Source organism: Papaver somniferum, chromosome 6 (genome assembly GCF_003573695.1).
Source record: "Papaver somniferum cultivar HN1 chromosome 6, ASM357369v1, whole genome shotgun sequence".
NCBI lineage: Eukaryota > Viridiplantae > Streptophyta > Magnoliopsida > Ranunculales > Papaveraceae > Papaver > Papaver somniferum.
In genome coordinates this window covers 33,583,750-33,607,030 of record NC_039363.1, presented here as the reverse complement: position 1 = coordinate 33,607,030, position 23,281 = coordinate 33,583,750, and the positions used below count along the sequence as shown (strand labels likewise).

Below are 23,281 nucleotides of genomic sequence, written 5' to 3'. Positions count from 1 at the left end.
CGTACTTGTTGTCTAGTGACTTAAGGAATTTTGAAGATAGCTAAGCGTACCTGTTATCTTACGGTTGGTGATAATCTATCATTAATGGCGAAGGGATTAATATAATACTTTGATGAATATTTAGTTACGAAGAAGGACTCCTCGATCATCTCTCTCTATTGCTCACAACTCAAATCTCCATGTTCTTTGTGGGAACGAACATTACTTTCATTATATTATTTTTAATTGAGTGAAAATAAGATTACTAATTTGATTGTGCCCACGACAACCCACGACAACCATCATAGGCGCAAGACAACAGTGGAGATACCAACACAATATATAATATCACTAGGTATCACCCGGCCTACGGCCGGGCTCAACCATATACTTCACTTGTGAAATGATTAGGCTTAAAGCACACACATACAATGCAATAGAAATCTACTAACTTTTACTTAACTCTAGCCAAGTATGGGCGGCTGCACTTATCTCACTTGTCAGTGAAACGAAATTAAAAATCCCAATCAAACTAAACTCTTTCTTACATTTTAAGTAGCGAAAACACTTAACTTCTTACTCATAACTTATAAATATTGATGGACACATTGTATATTAAGGAGGATACATATGTCTTGTTTTAGGTAGTTTCTATATATTTTTCGTGTTAATGCGAAATGATATTAACTCGAAGTTTATGCACTTTAGTAGGCTCACTAATGATTTCATAATGACTACAGTATGTCATCTTATAAAATCAAATCAAAGTATACGAATGTACGGCCAGCTTAAAGGAACAAAAACCATGCAGCACCATGACCTCCTCTTCCATCACGTCTTTGCTTTGCTTGGCCAAATTCATACCAACATCAATATTCCCAACAGTCACCTCCAGAAGGACCAAAACTAATATTTTTGAGCTTAACTTCACCATCATTGTTTGCATCAAACGACCCCATTAGCTATCTCAAGAAAACTATGGTACCTACAAATTTATAGATGATTTGTTCCCAAAATCAACGTAGACTCCATGAATATTATATTTATATATTTTAAACAACTGAGGGTCCAAAACTTTTACGTTCATCCATAACAGAACTACTCCTCCATTAAATACATCCATAATAGAGCTGAAGAACCCTAGGATAGTCGTTAGAAACTATTTGGGGTAAAATTTGGAGAAGAATGACTTTTGTCCAAATTTATTTGGCTCCGCACTTGGTTGAAAACCAATCAAATAATCTTGGTCGTTTAATCCTTTAAAACCCAGACGACCCATAACTACACTTCCAGAAGGAGGGTTTGCTTAGGCGAGAGAGATAGCTTGGGCCAGTGCAGCTATGTAATGTGTAGTTTGGCTGAGATTTATGGTCCCCGTTACTGCGTATTTTGGATAATATTTAGTTTGGTCGGGACATGACATGACATAATCTCTGTTGACCATCCTTCCTGTGGTTAATTCAGTACGTAGAAATTAACGATTAGTCCCATAAATGTTGGGCTTTGGATGGTTTAGTCCTATCTCTCAGGTCTAATACTCGTTAATCCAAATTTCTAAATACGGCGACATTTTAATCCATTTCTATACGAGTTAGTCCAAAATATTACCATCCAGAAAAATTTATTATCCTAAATAACCTTTTAATGGTTTTGTAGAGAGAGGAAACAAATTAGTTGCAGAGAAAATAGTTCTAGGTTTCTTCTTCTTCTTCTACCTCCTTCCTTTCATCTGCTTCAATTAAAATATGATCCAATCGCCAAAGATAGTGTAGCCAAATATATTTCGCCTTCTTATTTTTTCAGTTCAGCAATTTCATTGGAGATTTCGCGACAATGAACTGTTGGAGTGGCCTTTCGATTAATTGAAGGAGAAATTAAACAAAACATAGAGGTGAAGGAGATTGAGAAGAAGTATTAGAAGGTTTTTTTTTCTTTCTCAAATCATACAATATATTTTCGTTCTTAATGCCTGTTCTTGATCGGCAAATACGAATCGTTTATTTTTTATTTTTTATATGTGTTGGATGAATTTTCTGGTAAAGTTATGATTGAGTATTTGAAATTTTAGGAAATTGAATTGGGTGATATGGATTTTTTTCTTCAGGAAGTTTTAAAGCTACAACCAAAATTGGAGATGTTGAGGTATACAATGGTTGATTATAAAACGGTTTCCATTTTGAAGTTTCATATAGTTACTGTTGTTACAAAATTGAGTAGTTATTGAGTAGGTATTAGAATGTTTCAAGTATTAATTAAAACTTTTGTACCTGCTTGTTCATAATTGAAATACTAAATAGGGTTTGTGCATCCTAAATAGATAACAATTCAACATGTTTATACTACTAGCATATATTAATGGAATTCTCTCAAGTGAGAGCCAAATTTATAGCAGGACAGATAGATACAGATCCCTTCTATGCCCAATTTATACTTGAGCGGTGGTTGTGGTTTGTGTTAATTGCATTGACGAATTGATTTAGGTTTCGATAAGTAATACACCAGTGATTATAGTGTGCCTATTAGATGTGATTTTGAAATGTTATTTGCATTAATGAATGGAGTTAGGTTTCGGCTAGTATTGTGAAACTATTAGTATTATGGTATTGAAATGCTAGTATTTTTAGATCTTGGTTTATTATGATTATGAGGTTTTCAAATAGGATTTTTGATGTTGTAGTTAATCACTGAATATATAATAGTTAATTCACTCTTAATTATACAATAGTAGCGCGTTGTGTGCTAATTGGATAATGAATTTCGTGATGTTTGAAATGTAATTTTCGTTGGTGAACTGGTGCGCATGCCCTGCATCTAGTAAGCATTAAACTCAATTAATCTACCCTGGCGTAGACATCTAGGAATTCCCAGGGATATTCAAGATATGTAAGTCTTTCTTTAATTAAGCATCACCGTTCTGTAGTTTGTTTTCATTATCATAACTTTTTTTTTTGGATGATGTTATTTTTAGTTCTGATTTTTCGTTTAAGGGAAAAGAAATTGACGAGCCGGCTCCCTCAATGGCATGTTTCTAATATCGAGAATTTGAACACTTCACTACTAACAAATGCTAGTTTTGCGGTATACATACAACAGTCTTGTGGTATTAAGAATAATCATATTTTTCTCTTTGAATTTTTGTTTCTTTTGTTCTTTTTTTTTTTCTTGATTTAATAGGTTTGTGATGTTAATTAAGAAAAGTATGAGAACTTATATACATTGAGATCCGCTCTATATGTCATGCAAATAGAGCTGCTAACTTCTCTAACTTGGTACGAGTACATAACATGATGTTTATGATTCAAATTAAGCAATGTGCCAAATGACCAAATAACCAAATATGTCTCTTTTGACTACTTTGAAGTCATGTTACACTATCTGTTTTGAAATATGTGTGTCATTCCGACCGTTATTTTCTTTTCATGCATCGGAGTGGATGTTTCATCTGGTCATAATTTGTTATATTATTTGATCTTCTCATGGTAGATATGTGGAGACTATTAAGGAGTGCGACAAAGCTTTGGAACTAAATCCTGCATAATTGTTTCCCTTTTCTCTGTTTTTTCATTTTCTAAAATTATATAGCAGTTGAATTTCAAGAATCACCTTTTGTTCTCGAGTTTTTAATGTATACATAGTTGTACACCTTTCATTCTTGATGTGTACATAACTATACACCAATCGTTAATGTGCACATAGGTGTACACTCGTTGGTCGTCAATATGTACAAAATTGTACACATGTTGATTGGTAATACTTAATGAGTCTTGTGGGCGTGTATGCTAGAATTTGTTAGGTTTATAGAGAGGTGTACATATTTGTACACCAATATGTTCTGTAATTACTTGTTTTGAGTTTATTTTTGATTTGTACACATGATGATTATTAATGTGTACGTAGTTTTACACATGCTGATTATTAGTGGTACCGAAATTAATGTCTTGTGCGGCTATTAGCCATGGTTTGATTGCTGTGTAAAGGGGTGTATGAGCAGTGAATAGGATTTGACTTAGAATCCAACAGGAAAAGAAGACTTTGATATCAATTTGCCTCAGTATTCGGAATCTAGTAACTGTGAGTTGATGGGCTTTCGGGCGGGTGGACCTGGAACTGCCCTACTCGCTCGCACTTGAGCAACAATTCGAGAAGTTGCATTGTGTTCTTATGCTTCACTTTTTTTTATCTTGTTTTAAGCCCAATTTATTTACATAATAATTTAGAACTCAAACCATACGCTGTAACAATCGATGTTCTTTCTACTTTTGTAAGAGTTTGAATAATGCTTACATGATTTTGTTTCCAAGTGTGATGCTGAAGTTTTTAATCTGGGTGCATGATTGCAGCTAGGGATTGGTAAAGAAAAAGCTGCATGCATTACTCAAGATGTGCGGCGAATGACATGGAAAATCATCGACTTAGGTGAGTTTATCTTCTTCTTATTTGTTATCGTAACTAGGGTGTACGAAGTAGTGCACGTGTGAAAACATGACAAAGTTGGTTATGGAGATTCCTTATAGTGTTCTCGCTCATATTATTTTGTTGTTGCCTTGTTGGTGAGAGTAACCTAGGTCACATAGTTATACACATGTTTATTCTTAATGTATATATACCTATACACATGTTGATTTTTAGTGTGCACATAGTTATACACCTGTTGATTGTTCATGTGTACATAGTTGTACACCTGTTGATTGTTAAGGTATGATGATACACATGCTGATTATATCATACCCTGATGCACCTTTGACATCAATTTTTTCGCTTTATGCATCTAATTTGGGACTCACAAGCTCAAAATGGTAGAGCGCCTAAGCCTATTGCAAGGTTTGTGGAGGTTGATGGTTCAAATCCATATGAATTTTCATTTTATGTTTATATAATATAGGTAGGTGTGTACATACTTGTGCACCTGTGTAAATCCAATGAAATAGATTTGTTTGTAGGCGAATATGGTTGATTTGTTCCATGTTTTGTATGGGATGTACATTTATATGCCCCAATGTATTTCCCATGAAGTATTGATTTGTGTGTGGGTATAAATGGTTGATTTTATATAGATAGGGGTGTATAGGTACATCTGTATAGTTCCCATGAAAAAGTAGATTTGTGTGGAGTTATGAATGATCAATTTTATGCATGTTTGGAGGAGTTTACATATTGGTAGACCCATGTAATTCCCATGAAAAGGGAGGTTAGGGTGTGCTTGTGAATAATTGATTTTATGCATGTGTTTGCAGGGCTGCACTGGTGTAGTTTCCATAACAAAAAAAGAAATTGTGTGATTATGAATAAATTGTTTCATGCATGTTTTGCAGGGGTGTCATATTGGTGGACCGCTATAATTTCGATGATAATATAGGTATGGATATGAATGACCAATTTCATGCATGTTTTGTAGATGTGTACAAAGTGGTGCATACTTGAAAAAAATCAAGTGCACACGTCAAATAATGAAGTGAAAATTAAAAATTTTAAAAAGTGAAAATTATATAGTCATATGGGTATTCTTTTTGTAGCTATCGAAAAGAGCTTTCTGAATATATAAAGTTTGTGAATTTTAGACGAAAGATAAATGGTTTTAAAATTATTTTTATATTATTTAAAATTGGTGACGACATCAGAAATCACTTTGGACTAAACTAAAAATATTTGGACTAAATTATAAATATTAAGAGTTAATAATGTACTTTCCATATTTTAAATAAATAAATGACTAACTTGAACCTAGTCAAATGGATGTGGACTAGCTAGTATATTTAGATGGGATTTTGGACTAAACTGTATATTTCCCGTTCAGTATATGATTTGTTAATTCAGTTTGTTATTATACGATGATTTGAAGTTTAGTTTCTTCCATTGTTTCAATAAATTCTTTGCAGTTTTTTCATATGTGGCCTTCATTCTTGCCTCTGTTCGTATGCTAGAATCGGCGATTTCTACTTCCATTCTTACAAATCTGTCTCGTTCTTTCCGTATCATTTACGGGTATTTTTGCATTTATAGAAAAAGATATGAGACTTGACATGTGATATATAAAAATTGTTGTGCAAGAGAAACCAAAGCGTAGCGTCACACAGATGATAATATTCTCACCTGGTTACATGTGTAAACAGGGTCCTATCAAGTCTACGTGGTTATCTTATAGCAAGAAAAACTATGCTAAGGTTCACACCACGGAATTGAACCGTGAATAATAAGTGTTTAGAGCAACTGCAGTGGTGCGATCAAAACCAAAGATCAAAGATAAAAAAAAAGATCAAATTTTGGGTTTAGTCCGTGTTGTCACGTAACGGTCCCGATTAAAATTTGGTCGCGCGTAATTTAAATCTCCGCCCCAAAAAAATTTCATCGGGCGTATCTCAAATGTCCGCCCAATCAATCACCAGGCGTACTTTAAATTTACGCCTGTCAACAGGCGTACTTTAAGTTTACGCCTCAATTTTTTTTTTTTTTAATTTGAATTTTCATCGGGCGTAATTTAAATCTCCGCCGTTAACGCGCGTACTTTAAATTTACGCCCAGCAACAAGCGTACTTTAAATTTACGCCCGACTATATTAGGATTTGGTATTTGGTCACGACCAAATATGGTCTGGAATTTGATCTTTGGCTGGGATTTGATCTTTACTCCGTCCCACTGCGTCACAATCTCATCCCAAATTTTTGGTTATACTCGCCCACTGTGGATGCTCTTAGCAAACCCGATTGATCCTGGACGTCCGTAATATTTTTGAAGGGGCATCAATTATACCGATACGCATTACGACTTGCTTGGGGTCATCGTGTACGTGTCATCATGTACGGGGGTGATACATGATGATTGCCTCCCTTAATTTTAAAAATGGAAGCAATGGTGTCAGTGAACCTATTTTCCCTGTTTATTTTTCGTCTTTGCATGACGACCGTAGGTCCGTAGCTACTGTTGCATGACGTCCGCAACTACTACTACAATTTTTTTATTTGCTACCGGTTATGAAGATAACGTAGGCTTTCTGTGAAGCTACAAATACACAAAGGGAGAGCTAATGAAACCTTTATCATGAAAATGATGGGATAATACAGGGGTTGTTGAACAAATTCCAAGTTATATTGGAATTTTGATGACGGGCTATTGATATCGTTTCCATCCTACCTCATCAGTAGTTTCTTAGAGAGAAAGTTAGGGCAAGTTGAGAATAAGATCTAGACACCATGAAGATAAAGTTAACATTTTTATCTTGTTTCTCTAATTATAGATCACAGCATGAATAACATTCCGAAAAACAAAAACCAAATAGACCTTGAAAGAAGAACAGAAAAACGCAATAATACATTGATGTTTTTGAGAATGCAGTTTAATGTAGAGTTGGATAAACGTGGAAAGTACGCATCCTGATTTCGCTTTTCCATTGGTAGCGTTAATGGCCACGGTCACCCGGTTTAGAAGAAATGATGAAGAAGAAATGAACAAAGTGACCAATCGGTATGAGCTAGGATATAAGCAGACACAATGTTAGCTAGGGACGGCATAAACCCAAGAGCAGCTTAAGCCGCGGCATAAACCCAGGCAATTTTGGTTAGCTGGACCAAGCCAAGGTTAGCTTGGTTAGGGTTAGTTTTGTTCGGACCACAATATAATCTCTACCGTCCAGAATTCAAGACGATCTCAACCGTTCTTTGACCTAGATACATACACACCACTTTTCCTTAGACTATTGAATTGATAATTCAAGTATTTTACGGCGCTTAATGTTATCACAATTAAGATGCATATAAATGATGCAATATCAAGTATCAATTCTAGGTTCGAAAATCTATGCAACGTATTTACACCCTCGTGACCAAGTAAATGCATAAAGCATTTAAACGTTCTATACACATACGCCAACTCCTCTTTCACAACTTATGAACTTTAATTATGCCTTTATTTTTCTTTCTGCTAAGCCTAAATACAGGCTAGTTGGATACCTCGGCATGCCCTAAGAATTTTGTTTTTTCAAGTGTTCGTATTATGATCTTTTTGGTGCAATACACCTAAAGAGCTGTATAAATGGATCAGGGTTATGCTTGACATACACCATCTGATCAAAGAAGAATCTTATATGGGGGACGCAAGTAACTGACCATACATGTTGCTATGCTGTGCAAAGGCTTTTTTTTTTTTTGACGAAATGGCAAATTAATTGAAAAAAAGAGACAGTCATAAGAGCATGACTGCAACTAGTACAAAGGAAACATGGCTATAGATAGCTCATGCCAATACAACATTCCAGTTACAAATAAGAGTACTAAGTGGAAAATTCTCAAAAATCTTTGTGTTTCTGGACCAATTATAAATGGTACACTTCACAGCAATGACAAGCTGGCTGTTATTTCTCTTCGTGCCACCATAGGATCTATTATTCCTTTCTGTCCAAATAGTCCATCAAATAGCAAACTGAATTAGTCCCCATAACATCCTATGCATTGAGTTACCTTTTTTTTGAAGGCCATTCCCATAAAGTATCTTTAACTGAATCAGAGAAGACCCAATCAATGCCAAAACAGTTAAGAAAGTAATTCCACAACTTCAAAGTTTCTGAACATTGCATAAACAGGTGATTGTTTGTTTCTTGAGCAGAGTTGCAGAAAAGGCAAGTGTCATGACCAACTTTACCAGCTCTATAAAGGTAGTCAAGAGTAGGAGCTCCACCATAGCATAAAGTCCATAGAAAAAAAGAGACCTTTATAGGGATCTTTGAATTCCAAAGTTGTTTGTGAGGGAACCTCAAAAAACCAATTATATCTAAAGATTTGTAACAATTACTCACACAGAATTCACCTCCTTCGGCATTCCACTTTCTTTGGTCCTCTCCTCTAGAAACATCAATAAGAGAGGCTGGATCACCCAAGTCTTGCAGCATGAGAACAACATCTCCCAGTTCTTCAGCATTCAAATTTCTTGAAAATTTTAAATTCCAGGCACCATTATTTGAGATACATTCACCAATTGTAGCATTCTTCTTTTTTGAGAGGAAAAGTCTTTTCATACCGAAGGAAACAAAAAAAAAAGTATTTGCATCAAAACTAGATTTTCAATAATGGAAATCTTCCTTGTGATGATTAACCGATTAATCACCGATTAATTTATATAGATGTACTATAAAATTGAACAAAATCTGAAGTCGAGTTTCTAACTTGTTGGACTTTTAATGGTTTTTTTATTAGTAAGGAAGAAAAGACAAACAAAACTCATGATCATGCTTGATTTGACTTTTGTAGGTGGTAAATAGGAAAAACTAAATTAAAAAGTAGATTAATTTTAGAAATTCTGAAGGGATAGAAAATAGAGAAAGTGGAGGTGGGAAATAGGAAAAACTTATAGAATACCAAAAAAATTAAAAGTCAAAGTCAAGTCAGCACCACATCAACGGTGGGTTTGACTTGGTTGCCTGAACATAACGATTACAGTTTATTTTCTTAGTTCGTTAGATAGCTGAAAATGTTCTTATATTCCCAGATTAGGAAACAATGCTGCACATCTTACCCAAAACTTTATCAGTAGCTAAAGCACGGTGTAATAATTGGCCATCACAACTTGCAGGTCCAATTGAAACAATCATTAGTAGAATGAAATTTTCTTTTCTATTAAAAAAACGAACGGAAAAAAGATACTTCACTATTTTTTTTTTGACAAACAAAGGAAAAATTTATTAATAGATCAATGAGTTACTAAAATAGTGACAAAAACATACAAGAAAAGAACGAAAGAAAACAATGGGTTAACTGCATAAGACAACATCCCAGTTACAAATGATAGTTTAAAGCGAAATATTGAGGAGAAAACACTTCACTGCAATTATGATTTGCTTTGCAGACTAGGGATGCACAGGAACCGTCCCGTCCCATGGAACCGTATCGGAACCACGGGAACCGTAACGGTACCATCCCGGAACCGCGGTCAGATGGGACAGGTACAAGTACCAAAAACTGGTACCGTGCCTAAAGTAGGTACAAGTAACGGTTCTAGGATATTCCCGTCCCGTAGTACCGAGGATTTTTATTCATACTTCTTTTAGGTGCAACACTACTTTTGGACTGTTTTGGGAGCTTCATATACCTTTCCTTCATGGAAGATGAACAACGCAGGCTACAAATTATGATCCTTCTGCATGAACTTTGGTGTAGTATATATGCATGTCTTCTGGTTAATTAAAATTTTCTTATACTGATTGATATTCAAGATCATGTCTCAGGTAACGCACACAACTTTCCTCCTCACTCACGTTTGCTTCTTGTTTTACTATGTGGTGTCAATTATGACGCTTCGTTGACTACGACATTCTATTGCTGACCTACCAGACCCAATTCGACGGGTTACTGAGCTTGTTTGGATTCTAGCTCTTTCTTATTTCATAGCATATCACGAGACTATAGCCATCGCCAGTGTACGTGGTTGCTTAAGTATCCTTTTACCGTTGTTACTTTGTTTCTTGTGAATATTAGTATTTTGTTAATGTAGCTTTGCAATGCCTTCGTTGTCTCCAGCTAACTAATTTTAGTGTTTCTTTTTCAAAATATGTGCAGTTCCCGTACTATGAGTTTGTCAACCGGGCGTCAATGTACAAAGTGGGATGCTTGTCTTACGCAATTTATTTCTTCGCAAGCTTTCCAATGTTTTTGAGGTAAAATGTGAATTCAAATTCTTGCAATGCGTTCAATTTCTAGCTTATTAGGAAAAAGTGGATTTTTTTTAACATATGGTACAGGTAAAGAACCGGTCCCGTCCTGTCCCGTACCAAGTTAAACAGGTACAAGTCCCGTCCCATCCCGTACTACACGGGTACAGGTATCGGCCATAGGGAGGTACAGGTATTGAGCTAGGAAAAAACCCGTACCGTCCCGTCCCATGTGCAGCCCTATTGCAGACCTAGCTCTGTTGTTAAAAACCCTATCATTCCTCCCCTTCCACACAATCAACCAGATTGCAAATGACACCATACTCCATAATCTTCTATCTCTTTTACTATACTTCTTTGGACCCAATTTCTATATGACATTTACACTATTCGGATGCAGCCACCTAACACCAAAAGTATCTAGAAAGTAATCCCGTACTTTCTTTGTCTAAGTGCAATGAAGTAAAAGGTGTTCATTAGATTCACTCTCAGACTGGCATTGCAAACACCCAGTGTCTTGAATTTTACCAATTTTGTAAAGGTAATCCAAAGTTGGAGCATCTTGAAAGCATAAGGTCCAGACTAGAAACGAGACTTTTAGAGGTATTTTTTGGTTTCAAATATCTTTATGAGGGAACCTCAAATAGCCATTAGTATGTAAGAATTCATGAACATTGGCTACAGAAAAATTCTTACATGATTTCTAAATCCTAAAATATTCTCCTTCCATTACCATAGAAGGATCTCCAACAGTTGTTGTAGTCTTACTACCTCCCCGAGCTCCATCTCATTCAAATTCCTACTAAAACTGAACTCCCATGTTGAATCAGTAGAAATCATATCTTTTATAACTGTATTCTTGTTTTTATACAACTTAAACAAAAAAGGAAAAGCAAGCTTAAGAGAATTTTCACCAATCCATGTGTCGAGCCAGAAATAAGCCCCTGCACCATCTTTAACTTGAAAAGAAGTAGTGTTAGTCAATACCTCTTTGGAGTTAAGGGTACCACCTCACAAACTAGAGCCAATTATTATTATACTATTATTTGGGAAAAGAGCACTAGAATTTCTTCCTCCATAAAGCCTTTTTCTCACTGCCATATCTCCAGATACACTTGGCGTGCAAGGCCTTGTTAACCAACTTCAGCTTCCTAATCCCAGTTCCACCCCTGCATTTAGGAACATTCGCTCTAGCCCAACTGACCCAACTATTCTTCTTTTCAGTATTTGTTGACCCCCAAAAGAAATATCTCATTATATTATCCAACTCCTTTACCACAAACATTGACATTTGAAACATTGTCAAGAAATATATTGGAAGACTTGAGAGTACATTATTTATCATCATATTTTTTTTAGACGAAGGCCTTCAACAAGCTAATGATCCCCCCCAACAACTGGCAAGAGCCAGATCGGAGGCACAAACCAGTACATGGTAGACTTATGTTTTTTTGCCCATTGAGCTAGCTTACGAGCCAAAAAATTATATAATCTAGGTTGAAAAGAAAAAAAATACAAGCTTCTAACTTTGAAAAAAATAACTGAATGTCTTAAAAAATAGCATATGTCCTAGTATCACCATCAAACTGCCCAAAGGAGAAAAGATTGATGAGGTCTTGAGCATCACTTTCTATAATGATGTGAGTAAGTTTCTTCCCCACTGCTTTCTTTAACACAACCCAAATAGATTTGGATTTAGTTTCAACAGCAGATTGGACTTCAAAAACCACAACAACACAAAAAGAAGCTTTCCTTGTAAAGTTTCTCATCACATAGCCTGCATCATTGTGCAAATAAGTTTCACCAAAAGAACCATCAATATTGCATTTTATCCAACCAAGAGGAGGAGGCATCCATTTAACCAACAAACCAATAGGAACAAAGGTGTTAATGTTAAATTTTGGTTTTCTAGTAAGAAGTATGGCTTTGGCTCTATTTAGGACAGCTAAGCGGGATTCTTTAGTGTTTTGAAAGACTAAGTTGTTTCTGCTACTCCATATAGACCAACGGATAATTACAAACAAACATTGATATTCACCAGGCAACTTAGAACTAGGATCAATTAACCAGAACATTAACCAATCAATAAAAGTCTTGTTACTAAAAGCATGAGCGTTAACACACAGAGAGGAGAGAAACCAAACATAACCAGCAAAGGGACATAAGACCAAAGCATACATAACAGATTCATTAGGGTGACAACATCTAGTACAATCAACAACATTCATAGGCATCTAATATTAAGAACAATCCTAGTTGGTATATCATTCTTAGCAGCTTTCCAAACAAAAATCTGAATTCTATGACGAACTCTAAGTTTCCTAATGTTCTTCTAAAGTTTTTTACAAGGGGGGGACCTAAATCCTCTGATTCCTAAGTAAGCATATTTAGAGGAAATTTTGCCATTCTTTGAAAGATCTCAAGCCCTTCTGTCAGGAGTGCAAAGCTGGCTTAAGGGAATAGTGATAATATTCTCAACAGAAGCATCATCAAAATGGGTATTGAGTCTACTAATATCCCAAAACCTAGAGGTATGATTAATAAAATAAGAATCTTTAATGCTAAGGTCAGGAGGGATAAGAGGGTTGGGTGTGGTAGATCCTAACGATGAGATCCATTTGTCACACCAAGGGTCTATAAATTTACCATTTCCAACAATCCAGGAAATAAAAGGTTTAATAATTTATTTAATAGCATGTAAGCATTTCCAGGTCCAAGAAAAAGTGGGGGGACACTTAGCATTCAGGAAATCAGTATTAGGGAAATACTTAGCTTTGAGGAGCTAAAAGGCAGTCATGATTTTCAATAATTTACCAGGCATTTCTAGCAAGCATAGCTAAGTTATCCATCTCAGATTTCCTAAACCCTAAGCCTCCCTCAGACTTGGGGGAGCAGAGGATATCCCAACCTAGCATATGCAATTTTCTATCCTCTGGGTCTAAAGTTTCCTCCCACCAAAACTTACAAAGATGGGAGTCAATTTTCCTACACATATATTTGGGAATAAGAAAAGCTCCCATCCGATAAAGAGGTTTATCATGATTAATCGTCCTCCCTTTCACAGAAAATTTTAAGGATCTTCACAAACTGTCACGTCTAATGCTTGATTTACCGAGACTCCTGAAATACAATAAAAACATTTAAACTCTCCCGCAAGTAACTCCTTGTTAGTTCTTATTGTACCGGAAAAATGTATTGGTAATCACAACAGACAGGATCCGGATCCAAAAACTTTTTCCACTAGCAGAATAATGACAAGGGGTTGGCAGTTGTGCATCCGTTGAAAAGCTAAAAACACGGATATGCGTTAGAACATACATATGCACTGAGAAATACAATTTGTGCATTCTTGGCATTTGTTTGAGGGCTACTCTTGTATTGACTCATTTGAATCCATAACCGAGAGTACAACCGTAGCACTAGTTCCATTCCTACTGGCATGTACCCGTTTGTCTCAATAATTTCCATAAAGTCATTTTGGTGCCCCATTTTCAACAGCTACAATAAAACAAGATAAATCTACCTGGCTAAATTGGGGTCTATGAATTACTTCAACCAGCCTAAAGAGAATGATATGGGGTGTCTAAATGATGGTAAAAATACTAAATTAACCTTGAAAGAAACCTTAGTTATTCTAATACAAATACAAAATCATAATCACTTAATGAACAAATACAAAAATCATTAATCAAAACTCAATTTTATTTTCAATTTCCATCAAAATCAAAACTAAAACTTAATCAATCACAAACAAGAATTGAAATCTAATTTCTTTTTGGGTTTTGAAAAAAAAAACCAAAAACAAACAATTCAAGTGATTGAGTTAAATCCCTTTAATACATTCCTTCTAAGAGGTACTCTACAATGATTTACCTCTAAATCTTTGAAATTCACTCATCAAATTTTCTGAAAATCTGCCCAGAGTCGGTTTATGTGTGCACCGTATTAGTCCGATTGTGGTTGATGTTACAAGCAATCGGTTTTTATTGTGCACCTACATAACCCGAGCTGGGTTGATGTGATGAACATCATCCACAGTCGGTTTAATATAATGCACATATCAACCGATTTTGGGTTCAAGTTCGGATTTGTAGAGAAATCAAGAATCGGATTATTAGTGCATCTATATAATCCGATTGTGACTGTTAACGACTATTTATTTTTTTGAAATTATAGCCGTTGGTACTTTGTGTATATAAAGAGGATACCTATTCTCTATCATACACTACCTAATCCAAAGAAATCTTTCTCCATTGTTAATTTTCTTTCATTTGAAGATATCAAGTCCATCATCATCAACTACAATTCAATCGAACACATACTTAGAAGATGCAAGCGAACAACTAAATCATTTGCGGCAATGAAAGAAGAGATACGCAAAAGAAACGAACAAACAACTACAAACGCGACTTAGTCTTCACCACCTAACAAATATATTAATGTAAAGGATGAAGTGTTAAGCAAACAAATAACTACAAAAAAAACCATATCATCGTCATCGGCTGCGACAAAATATGAAGAGAAACTCAAGGCAAAGAAACGAGGTCAAGAGCAATTCCAACTAAGGGAAAGAATGAAGGATGTTGAGGAAGAGACTGAATGGGTTAAAAAAATTTACATTGTCAAGGATCTTCCCAAAGAACAATAACATGAGAGTATATTTTGGATTAAAGTTGGTTGGGGTCCTTTCGTTAAACAAACAAGCAAGAAACCACGCTATAATTATGAACCATCACACATTTGTTCAAGGACGAATCACGTTAGGAAATTATGCCTCAAGTACAATGAGATTCTTGAAATGATCCACAATCGGATCATGTTGGACCATATGTAATCCGATTATTGAGTTAAAAATTGTCTGTTCTTCTGTAACTTTTTCTCTCCAAAATCGAATTACATTATCGTCCATAAAGACCGATTCTGAAAGAATCCCAGACAAGTTTTGTTCAGAATCGGTAGTTCTTTCGTAAACCGATTCTTGTTTGAATTCAGAATCGGTTTATAACAGTTGTAGTATAAACCGATTCTGAAAAAGCTGCAGCAAACTACCTCTAAAATCGGACTTTAAAAACGTATTAGAAGACCAATTATGTTACAAACTTCATGAGTCCAACGTGCCCAAAAAAGACAAATCACTTTCATTCATTAAGCTTGGTTCGATTTGCAACATACAATATATGAAAGCGACAAAATATAAGCATTCGATAGTTCAAGTTCTTAACAAAAGGAAAATAATCATTCCAGCACTTGGAGACCCTTCACTTGATCCGGCTCGATTAACTCTTCTCAACGCCTCATGTTGGGCTCGTATTTTTTTAGCAATTTCTTGGTGAGCTCTGAGTCATAATGAAACCTACACAGCGGTGGTAATAGAAATCTTCACGTAGCCTGATACCGATATAATGTATGTTGTTAGGGTTGAATAAAAAAATTCTCTGATCCTTAAGCGATTCATCCCAAATGGTGTACTTGGGGGCGTATGTATAATATGTTCCCTGACCAAATAAATGAACAACGCAACTCCACGTTTCCGCCAGAAGATGACCACAAAGAGGCATGCTCATCCAATACTCTGGGGTAATTGGTCCATTCCCCTTTGTCCCTTGAACACTAGCAACCATTTCATCAAATATCACTTCTTTATCCTTTCTTGATTCTTCCTTCATCATCGAAATGTAAAAATCCTTGTCTTCTTGTAGGCGTAAGGCCATCGTCTTTCTAAAATATTGACATTGGGTCTCATCGTCAGCCAAACTTATATGACCTATTTGTTCCGATGCAACGTGGTAACCACAATTCCCATATGCATCCACATCGTCGGTAGATAACACATAGGGATTAACACATAGGTCTTTCGAATAATACTCCTCGAATATGGTGTAGCACGTTCGATGGGATCTACGTCGTTCATCCCTAGGCGTGCTTCCATCACCAAGAGCGGTCCTTAGAGTCATCATATAACCCATTTGTCTTGCTTGTCCCTTCCATGCATGTACCCTTGATACTCGTGTTGTACTCGCTTGGCTCTCTTGAGAAGGAACGTTTAGATCGTTTGGCTCATCGTTTATTGTTGGCGCTTGACTTTCTTGAGAAGGATCTATTGGATCCTCATGTTGCGAAGGAACGATTGGATCATTTGAAAGGACCATATGTCCGCTACTTGTCCCGCTTTCTCCCTTCTTTGGTCGACCCCTTTTCCTCTTAGACAGTGCCTCTTCATGCTCAATTTGTGAAGGAACGTTTGGAACATTTGTCTTGACCTGTGCGCTACTTGTCCCGCTTTCCCACTTCTTTGGTCGACCCCTTTTATTTGGAACCCGTGCCTCTTCATATTTAGCGTCTTCATACTCATGTTGAGAAAAGTTTATTTTATGACTCAATAAAGGGTTTTTTCCGGTACTCATTGCAAACTTAAACTCTTTCCTTTCTTCCTTCCTATCCATATTGGTAGGTGGTCTACCCGTCGGTGGTAGAACCGTTGGTTCTCCGAGCGGTAACATATGGGGGTTAGCGGCTATTTTTAATTCGTACATCAAAACTTTTCGTCCCAAACCATCATTCTTTGAGAATTTCTCAATGATTTCTCATCCAATATTCGTGTCCACAAAGGATTCGAGTGGTTCTTCGGTTGGGGGTGGTTTGAAAGTTAATTGCTTCCAAAACGGATCAATAATTTCAAAAGGAATTTCTTGTTGGTACCTCGCAATCATGTGACGACAAGGAAATCCCAAGGCTATCATCGTCATACATGAACATACAATTCTCCTTCTCCCCATCTCGTTTTCCACATAATATTTGTAATCCTTCATCATATAAATGATTTCCCAGTGAGACACTCTATATCTTAAACGTCTAATCAACCAATGGTAATCCTTGTAGCTTGTGATGATTTTCATCCTACTCTCTTCCATTTGAGTTGTTATCTTGACGATATCAGACTTGGTGTATTCGTGGATGGCTTGTTGTATCGTAACCACATTGTTTTGGCTCCCTCGGAGCAAGCTCTTCAAACGTCCATGAGATCCTTCCGCGATACTTGTCGCCTCATTCTTGTAATGCATGTGTTGGTAGGTGTAAGCATATACAAATTTTTCCTTGTACGGATCCAACAATTCCTTTAAGCAATAAACCACACATTTCTCGTAATCCTTCTTCCATAGCCCAATAAAACTCTCCAAATAGGATTCGAACTCGACCACATACATTGTGTGTACCATTAAATCCCAATGATGTTGAAAATCCTTCCATAGTAACCCATTCGCTTCATACTCTGGTTTGATTTTCTTCTTGTCCTTCTGTCGTTGTTCCGGAGTTAGTTTTTGAAGACGCTCATCTTCGGCCTTTTCACGAGCGGTACCTTTTTGTGGCTTTGGCTTTTGGATATGACCCCTACAATTACTTCTAATATTGCATTGTATGTGCCATGTGCAAAGAAAATGCTTAGCGTCCGGAAAAACCACTCCTATGACATTTATTGGTGCTTGGTCCTTATCCGTTACTATGATCCTAGGAGTTTGATCGCCACAGTATATCTCCTTCAAGGTCTCTAGCATCCAAGTAAAACTCACATCATTCTCCCGATCCATAAACCCTCATGCTACCGTGAAAGTTTGCTTGTCGGAAGTATGGAAAGCAATATTTAACAACGACATGTGGTACTTGTTGGTCTTGTACGTACAATCTATTAACAAAATGTTATAGAAGCATTGGGCCAACTTGATCATCTACGGATGCGCCAAGAAAATACGATTCACTTTTCCTTCCAATACGTGCTTCCTCATTGTGTATCCGTGTTGATCGGCTAACCACTGAGATTGTTTCATAACCGCTCTACCATCCCATTCCCTCTTCCTAAAGGCTTCTCTTGTCGTGTAAATTTGCCTCAGAGTGGACAAGTTATTCTTATCATCCTCCTTAATCTTCCTAAGGATGTCACTTGGTTTACACGCTTTCATCGACCTTACCGTTTCCAATTGATGTGGTTTCAACCCACAAACGGACGCATGTCCAATAAGAGATTCCGGATCATCATGATTATGACAACCATTCATCACTTTATAGAGATTGTATACCTTACCACTGGGTCCATCGGGTCTATTAACTGTAATCTTAAATGGGCGACCATACTTATTTGATTTAGTAATGTATATCGCAACTGATTTTTCATAACTCAGAGTGAGTTGAGGAGAGAGACTGTCTAAGGATCGGGAGAGCAACTCGGAGAATTTTTTTTTCCGTTCTTCAGAGCTCATTAATTCAGGTGTTGATTTCGTTATCTTTCTTGGTTTCTGATTCTCCATGATTAGTAGCATTTAATAAGGTGGTTTTCCAATGGTTTTTGGTCATAAAACCACTCCAATTAATGAATATCATGGTGAAAAATTAGGCTTCTCAGTTGAAAAAAAAATGTTCTATCCATTGAATTACCTGATGATTTATTTGAAGAAGCTTTAAATCTGTGGAAATTCTCATTCATTGGAAGATTAAATTTACAAAATACAAAGTTTATTGATGTTTCTACAAATCTCAAGCAGTAGTGGAAACTTTTTGTAGATTGTAAACTTATTCCGTTGGGAAACGGGTTCTTCACCATAAAATTGGATAATGAGGTTGATCAAAAATATATCAAATCTGGTCAATGGGAAGTCAATTATCAAGTACTCAGAGTTAGAAATTGGGTATCGAATTTTCGTCCTGCAAATGTAAGAAGTTCTAAAGCTCAAGTATGGATCCGATTTCCAGGTATAGGTCTTGAGTTCTGGAAATAAAAAATTTCATTTGAAATTTGTAAGGAAATAGGTACTATAATTAAAATTGATGTAGCTACTACAAAATGTGAAATTGGGTATTATGCTAATGTGTTGGTTGAGGTGGATTTTGCTCAGTCAATACCTAGCAAAATTTGGATTAACACAAAATTTGGAGGTTTCTTTCAGGATGTATTGGTTCATGAGTTTCCAAAGTTTTGTCCCACTTGCAAAATAGTTGGACATTTAGTTACTGAATGTTATGTGGAAAGAAACAAGAACAAGACTCCTACTCCTAATGTCAATGCTTACAGAGCAGTGTCACAACATACTAAACCAGATAATGCTCCTTTTGATATTTGTGATCCTTCTGCCAGGGAGGAGGATTCAGTAGTAAATTCAATTGATACAACAACACTTATTAATTATTCTGTGGAAGTTACTCCTCCTACTTCTGGCAGGTTTGATTCTCTAGTAAATGACCATTTAGAAGGAGAATCAGTTATTAAGGAAGTACCAAAAATAGTACCAAGAATCAGTTATTATGGAAGTTACTCCTCCTACTTCTGGCAGGTTTGATTCTCTAGTAAATGACCATTTAGAAGAAGAATCAGTTATTATGGAAGAATCAGTTATTATGGAAGTGGCAGAATAGAATTCTGTGTAAAATAGTACTGTCAAATTTGTTAATGCAAGCAATGAGAAGGTGACAGAAGAAATTATTCCAGTTATATCTTGGGCCAACATAGTGGAGAAAGAAATGGTAGTTACTAATGCACCAGGGAAGAATAATATATCAAGTACTTCTACTGTCAAAACTCCTGAGCAACAAAAGGTTAGAAAAATTGTCCCTGTTAAATACAATTTTAGGAAAAATCCAGGAAAAGGGGTTACAAAAAACCCCCAATCCAATCAATGAAAATCATATATTGGAACATAAGGGGCCTTAGAAGACCAAGGGCCAAAGATAAGTTATGGTCTTTTGTAAAACAATTTAGTCCTGCACTAGTATGGATAGTTGTACAAAAGTTTTTTGTAATGCTTCATTTTGCAAAAAGTTAAATCTACCAGGTATGCAGAGTATGGTGATTCATAATTCTACTTCTTCAAATTCAAAAGGAAACATATGGTTATTTTGGAAAAAAAAATATTTCAACTCCTCAAGTTATCTCAATTTCAAGTCAAATGATCACAGTACGTGTGGAGGATGTTCTGGTTTCTGGAGTTCATGCACATGTTGGAGTTACACAAAGGAAATTTCTTTGGTCTGAGATGGAAATGATTAGTGATCTGCAGAAGCCATGGATTGTTCTTGGTGATTTTAATGCTATAACTGCTATAACAGAGAAAGTTGGTGGCATGGCTCCAAATAAAAATGCTATGTTGGATTTTAAAAATTGTCTGAATAATTGTGAACTTATTCAAGCTCCTAAGACAGGTTTAGAACATTCTCGGTCTAATTGTCAACATGGAAAAAAGAAAATATTGTGCAATATAGATAGAGTAATGGTTTCAGATCATGTCAACATGGCTACAGATTTATGGTGATTGGGGATACAAAGTAGGGTTAAGAATGGTTTCAGATCATGCACCTTTATTTGGAGTTTGTGCTAGTGTTCCAAAGCCAAAAAATGCACCTAAAAAGTTTCAAAAAATGCAGATACAACATCCAAATTTTCTACAAGTAATTAATGATAGTTGGTTTACTGAAGTTAAGGGTGATCCTGCTTTTGTATTCATGATAAAATTGAAAAATCTTAAACAAGTTTTGAATGACCGGAATTGGAATGTTTTTGGTAATGTTACTGTTAAAATAAAAGAAGTTGAAGTTAAAGTCAAAGTTGCAATACAAAAATCAGATGATGATCCTTTTAATGAAGATGCTCTAAAGTCATTGGTGGAAGATCAGAATGAATTATCAAGTAGGGAAGTTCAACACAATACAATACTGAAGAAAAAATCAAGAATTAAATGGGTTAAAGAATGATCAGTCAATACAATTTTTTTCACACAAACATGAAGATAAGATAATCCATCAATCAAATAAGTGAATTAGAAGATATAAATGGCAATATCATTGTTGATCAAGAAAAAATCTCATCCGAACTTGTAAGCTTTTTTGAGAAAAGATTCCAATTCAAGGAAGTGAACATAGTGGAGAAAATACTTGATGTTATTCCTCGGTTAATCACTTCTGAAGATCAACATATGCTTGACTCTACTCCAACAATTGAAGAAATAAAAGAAACAGTTTTTCAATAGATTCAGATAGCTCTCCTGGTCCAGATGGCTATTCTGGAATCTTTTACAAAACTTGTTAGGACATCATTCATAAAGATCTTGTAGCTGCAATTCAATTTTGCTGGAACAGAAAATTTATACCTAAAGGTTTAAATTCCGGCTTTTTAGTTCTTCTGCTAAAGTGTCAAGGTGCAAAAACTGCTGCTCAATTCAGGCCCATTGGTTTAAGCAATGTCATCTTCAAGATTATCACCAAGCTAATTACTTCAAGAATGAGTACTTTAATTGGGAAGCTTGTATCTCCTCAACAAACTGCCTACATTAAAGGGAGAAACATACAAGAACAAGTTTTGTTAGCATATGAGATGGTGAATGCAATGAAGAAAAAGTGGAGAGGAGAAAATGTAGGCTTAAAGCTAGATATTTCACAGGCATATGATGCAGTCAGCTGGGAATTTCTCACAAAAGTTTTACTTAAATATGGTTTTTCTTCTTCTTGGTGCCAACGACTACTAATTATTCTTAATTCTGCAAGAATTTCTGTAATGGTCAATGGTGGACCTTGTGGATTTTCCAGTTGGAAGGGGCTTAAGGCAAGGTGATCCACTTTCACCTTTATTATACATTCTAATGGAAGATGTGCTGAGCATAAACATCTCATAATTGGTTCATGAAGAAAAAATCATTCCTATGGTGGTCAAAAAAGGTATTCATCCAACTCACTTGTTCTTTGCTGATGATGTATTTATATCTTGTAATTGAGCTAAAAAAAGTCTACAAAATCTAATGGAGTTACTTGACCAATACCAATCTAGTTCAGGGAAATGTATCAATAGAGTAAAAAGTAAGTGTTTCATTGATGGTGTAAGCAATGAACAAAAGCAGATCATTAGTGGAAGACTCAAAATGGATGTAGCTAAATTTCCTGATAAATATCTTGGAGTAATGCTTGTTACTGGTAGAGTTACAGTATCCATGGTATGGCCTATGATAGACGCTTTTATGTGTCTACTTTGTTCTCAATTATGTGTATTGTTAGTGCTCGATTTTGTACTTATTTGATTATTTTATGTTTTTGTAGGTGTTTTTGGAGAAATAAACTTTTGCGGCAAAATTGGCTCAAAAAGTGGTATTGCGCTCCTGGGAGAAAATCACTAAAGACACCCCTCATTTGGATAAGGGGCACCTAAATTACTAAGGGCACCCACTTGCTATTTACACCCCAGGACACCCTAAGTGTTAAAGGAACCCAGCAGCAGGATAAGGGGCGTCATCTTCTACATTTGAATTTTTGCTTTTTGGCAGGAAACTTGTTGCAGCTAAGTTCAGTTTTGGACTTGATTTTTGGGGGATTTCTAAAGAGACTCAATCGCTGGAAATAGTTTGCATGGACTCATAAGAGCAAACCATGCCTGGTATAAGTGGTTTAATCAATCAAATTGGGTTATATCATCAATTGGGAAGAGACATGAAATTGGATAGTGTTCTCTGGTTTCATGTTTGAAACAGGGTTGAATTTAGACGAGTTTTCCCTGGATTTTTGTCTCATATTTGGGATTATTGGACCTGTTAACGGAAAGCAGGATTGGTAGGGTTCTTACAATCGAGAAGAAAGGAAGGTTCTCATCAGTTATCCATAAAACATAGGATGAAAGTTTCTCGGGATATGGTGGCTTATATT

General features: G+C 35.9%; 1 protein-coding gene and 1 long non-coding RNA gene across 2 annotated transcripts; both read left to right on the top strand.

Annotated features, from left to right (window-relative positions):
• Positions 1-1,500: 1,500 nt before the first annotated feature.
• On the top strand, positions 1,501-5,539 carry LOC113287272. The gene is made up of 4 exons (XR_003329919.1): positions 1,501-1,900; positions 2,084-2,121; positions 4,320-4,395; positions 5,292-5,539. It is a non-coding gene; the product is annotated as an uncharacterized LOC113287272 (long non-coding RNA).
• Positions 5,540-20,932: 15,393 nt separating this feature from the next.
• On the top strand, positions 20,933-22,202 carry LOC113290717. The gene is made up of 2 exons (XM_026540301.1): positions 20,933-21,334; positions 21,681-22,202. Exons 1-2 carry the CDS (start codon positions 20,933-20,935, stop codon positions 22,200-22,202), a joined length of 924 nt encoding a protein of 307 aa, XP_026396086.1.
• Positions 22,203-23,281: the final 1,079 nt, after the last annotated feature.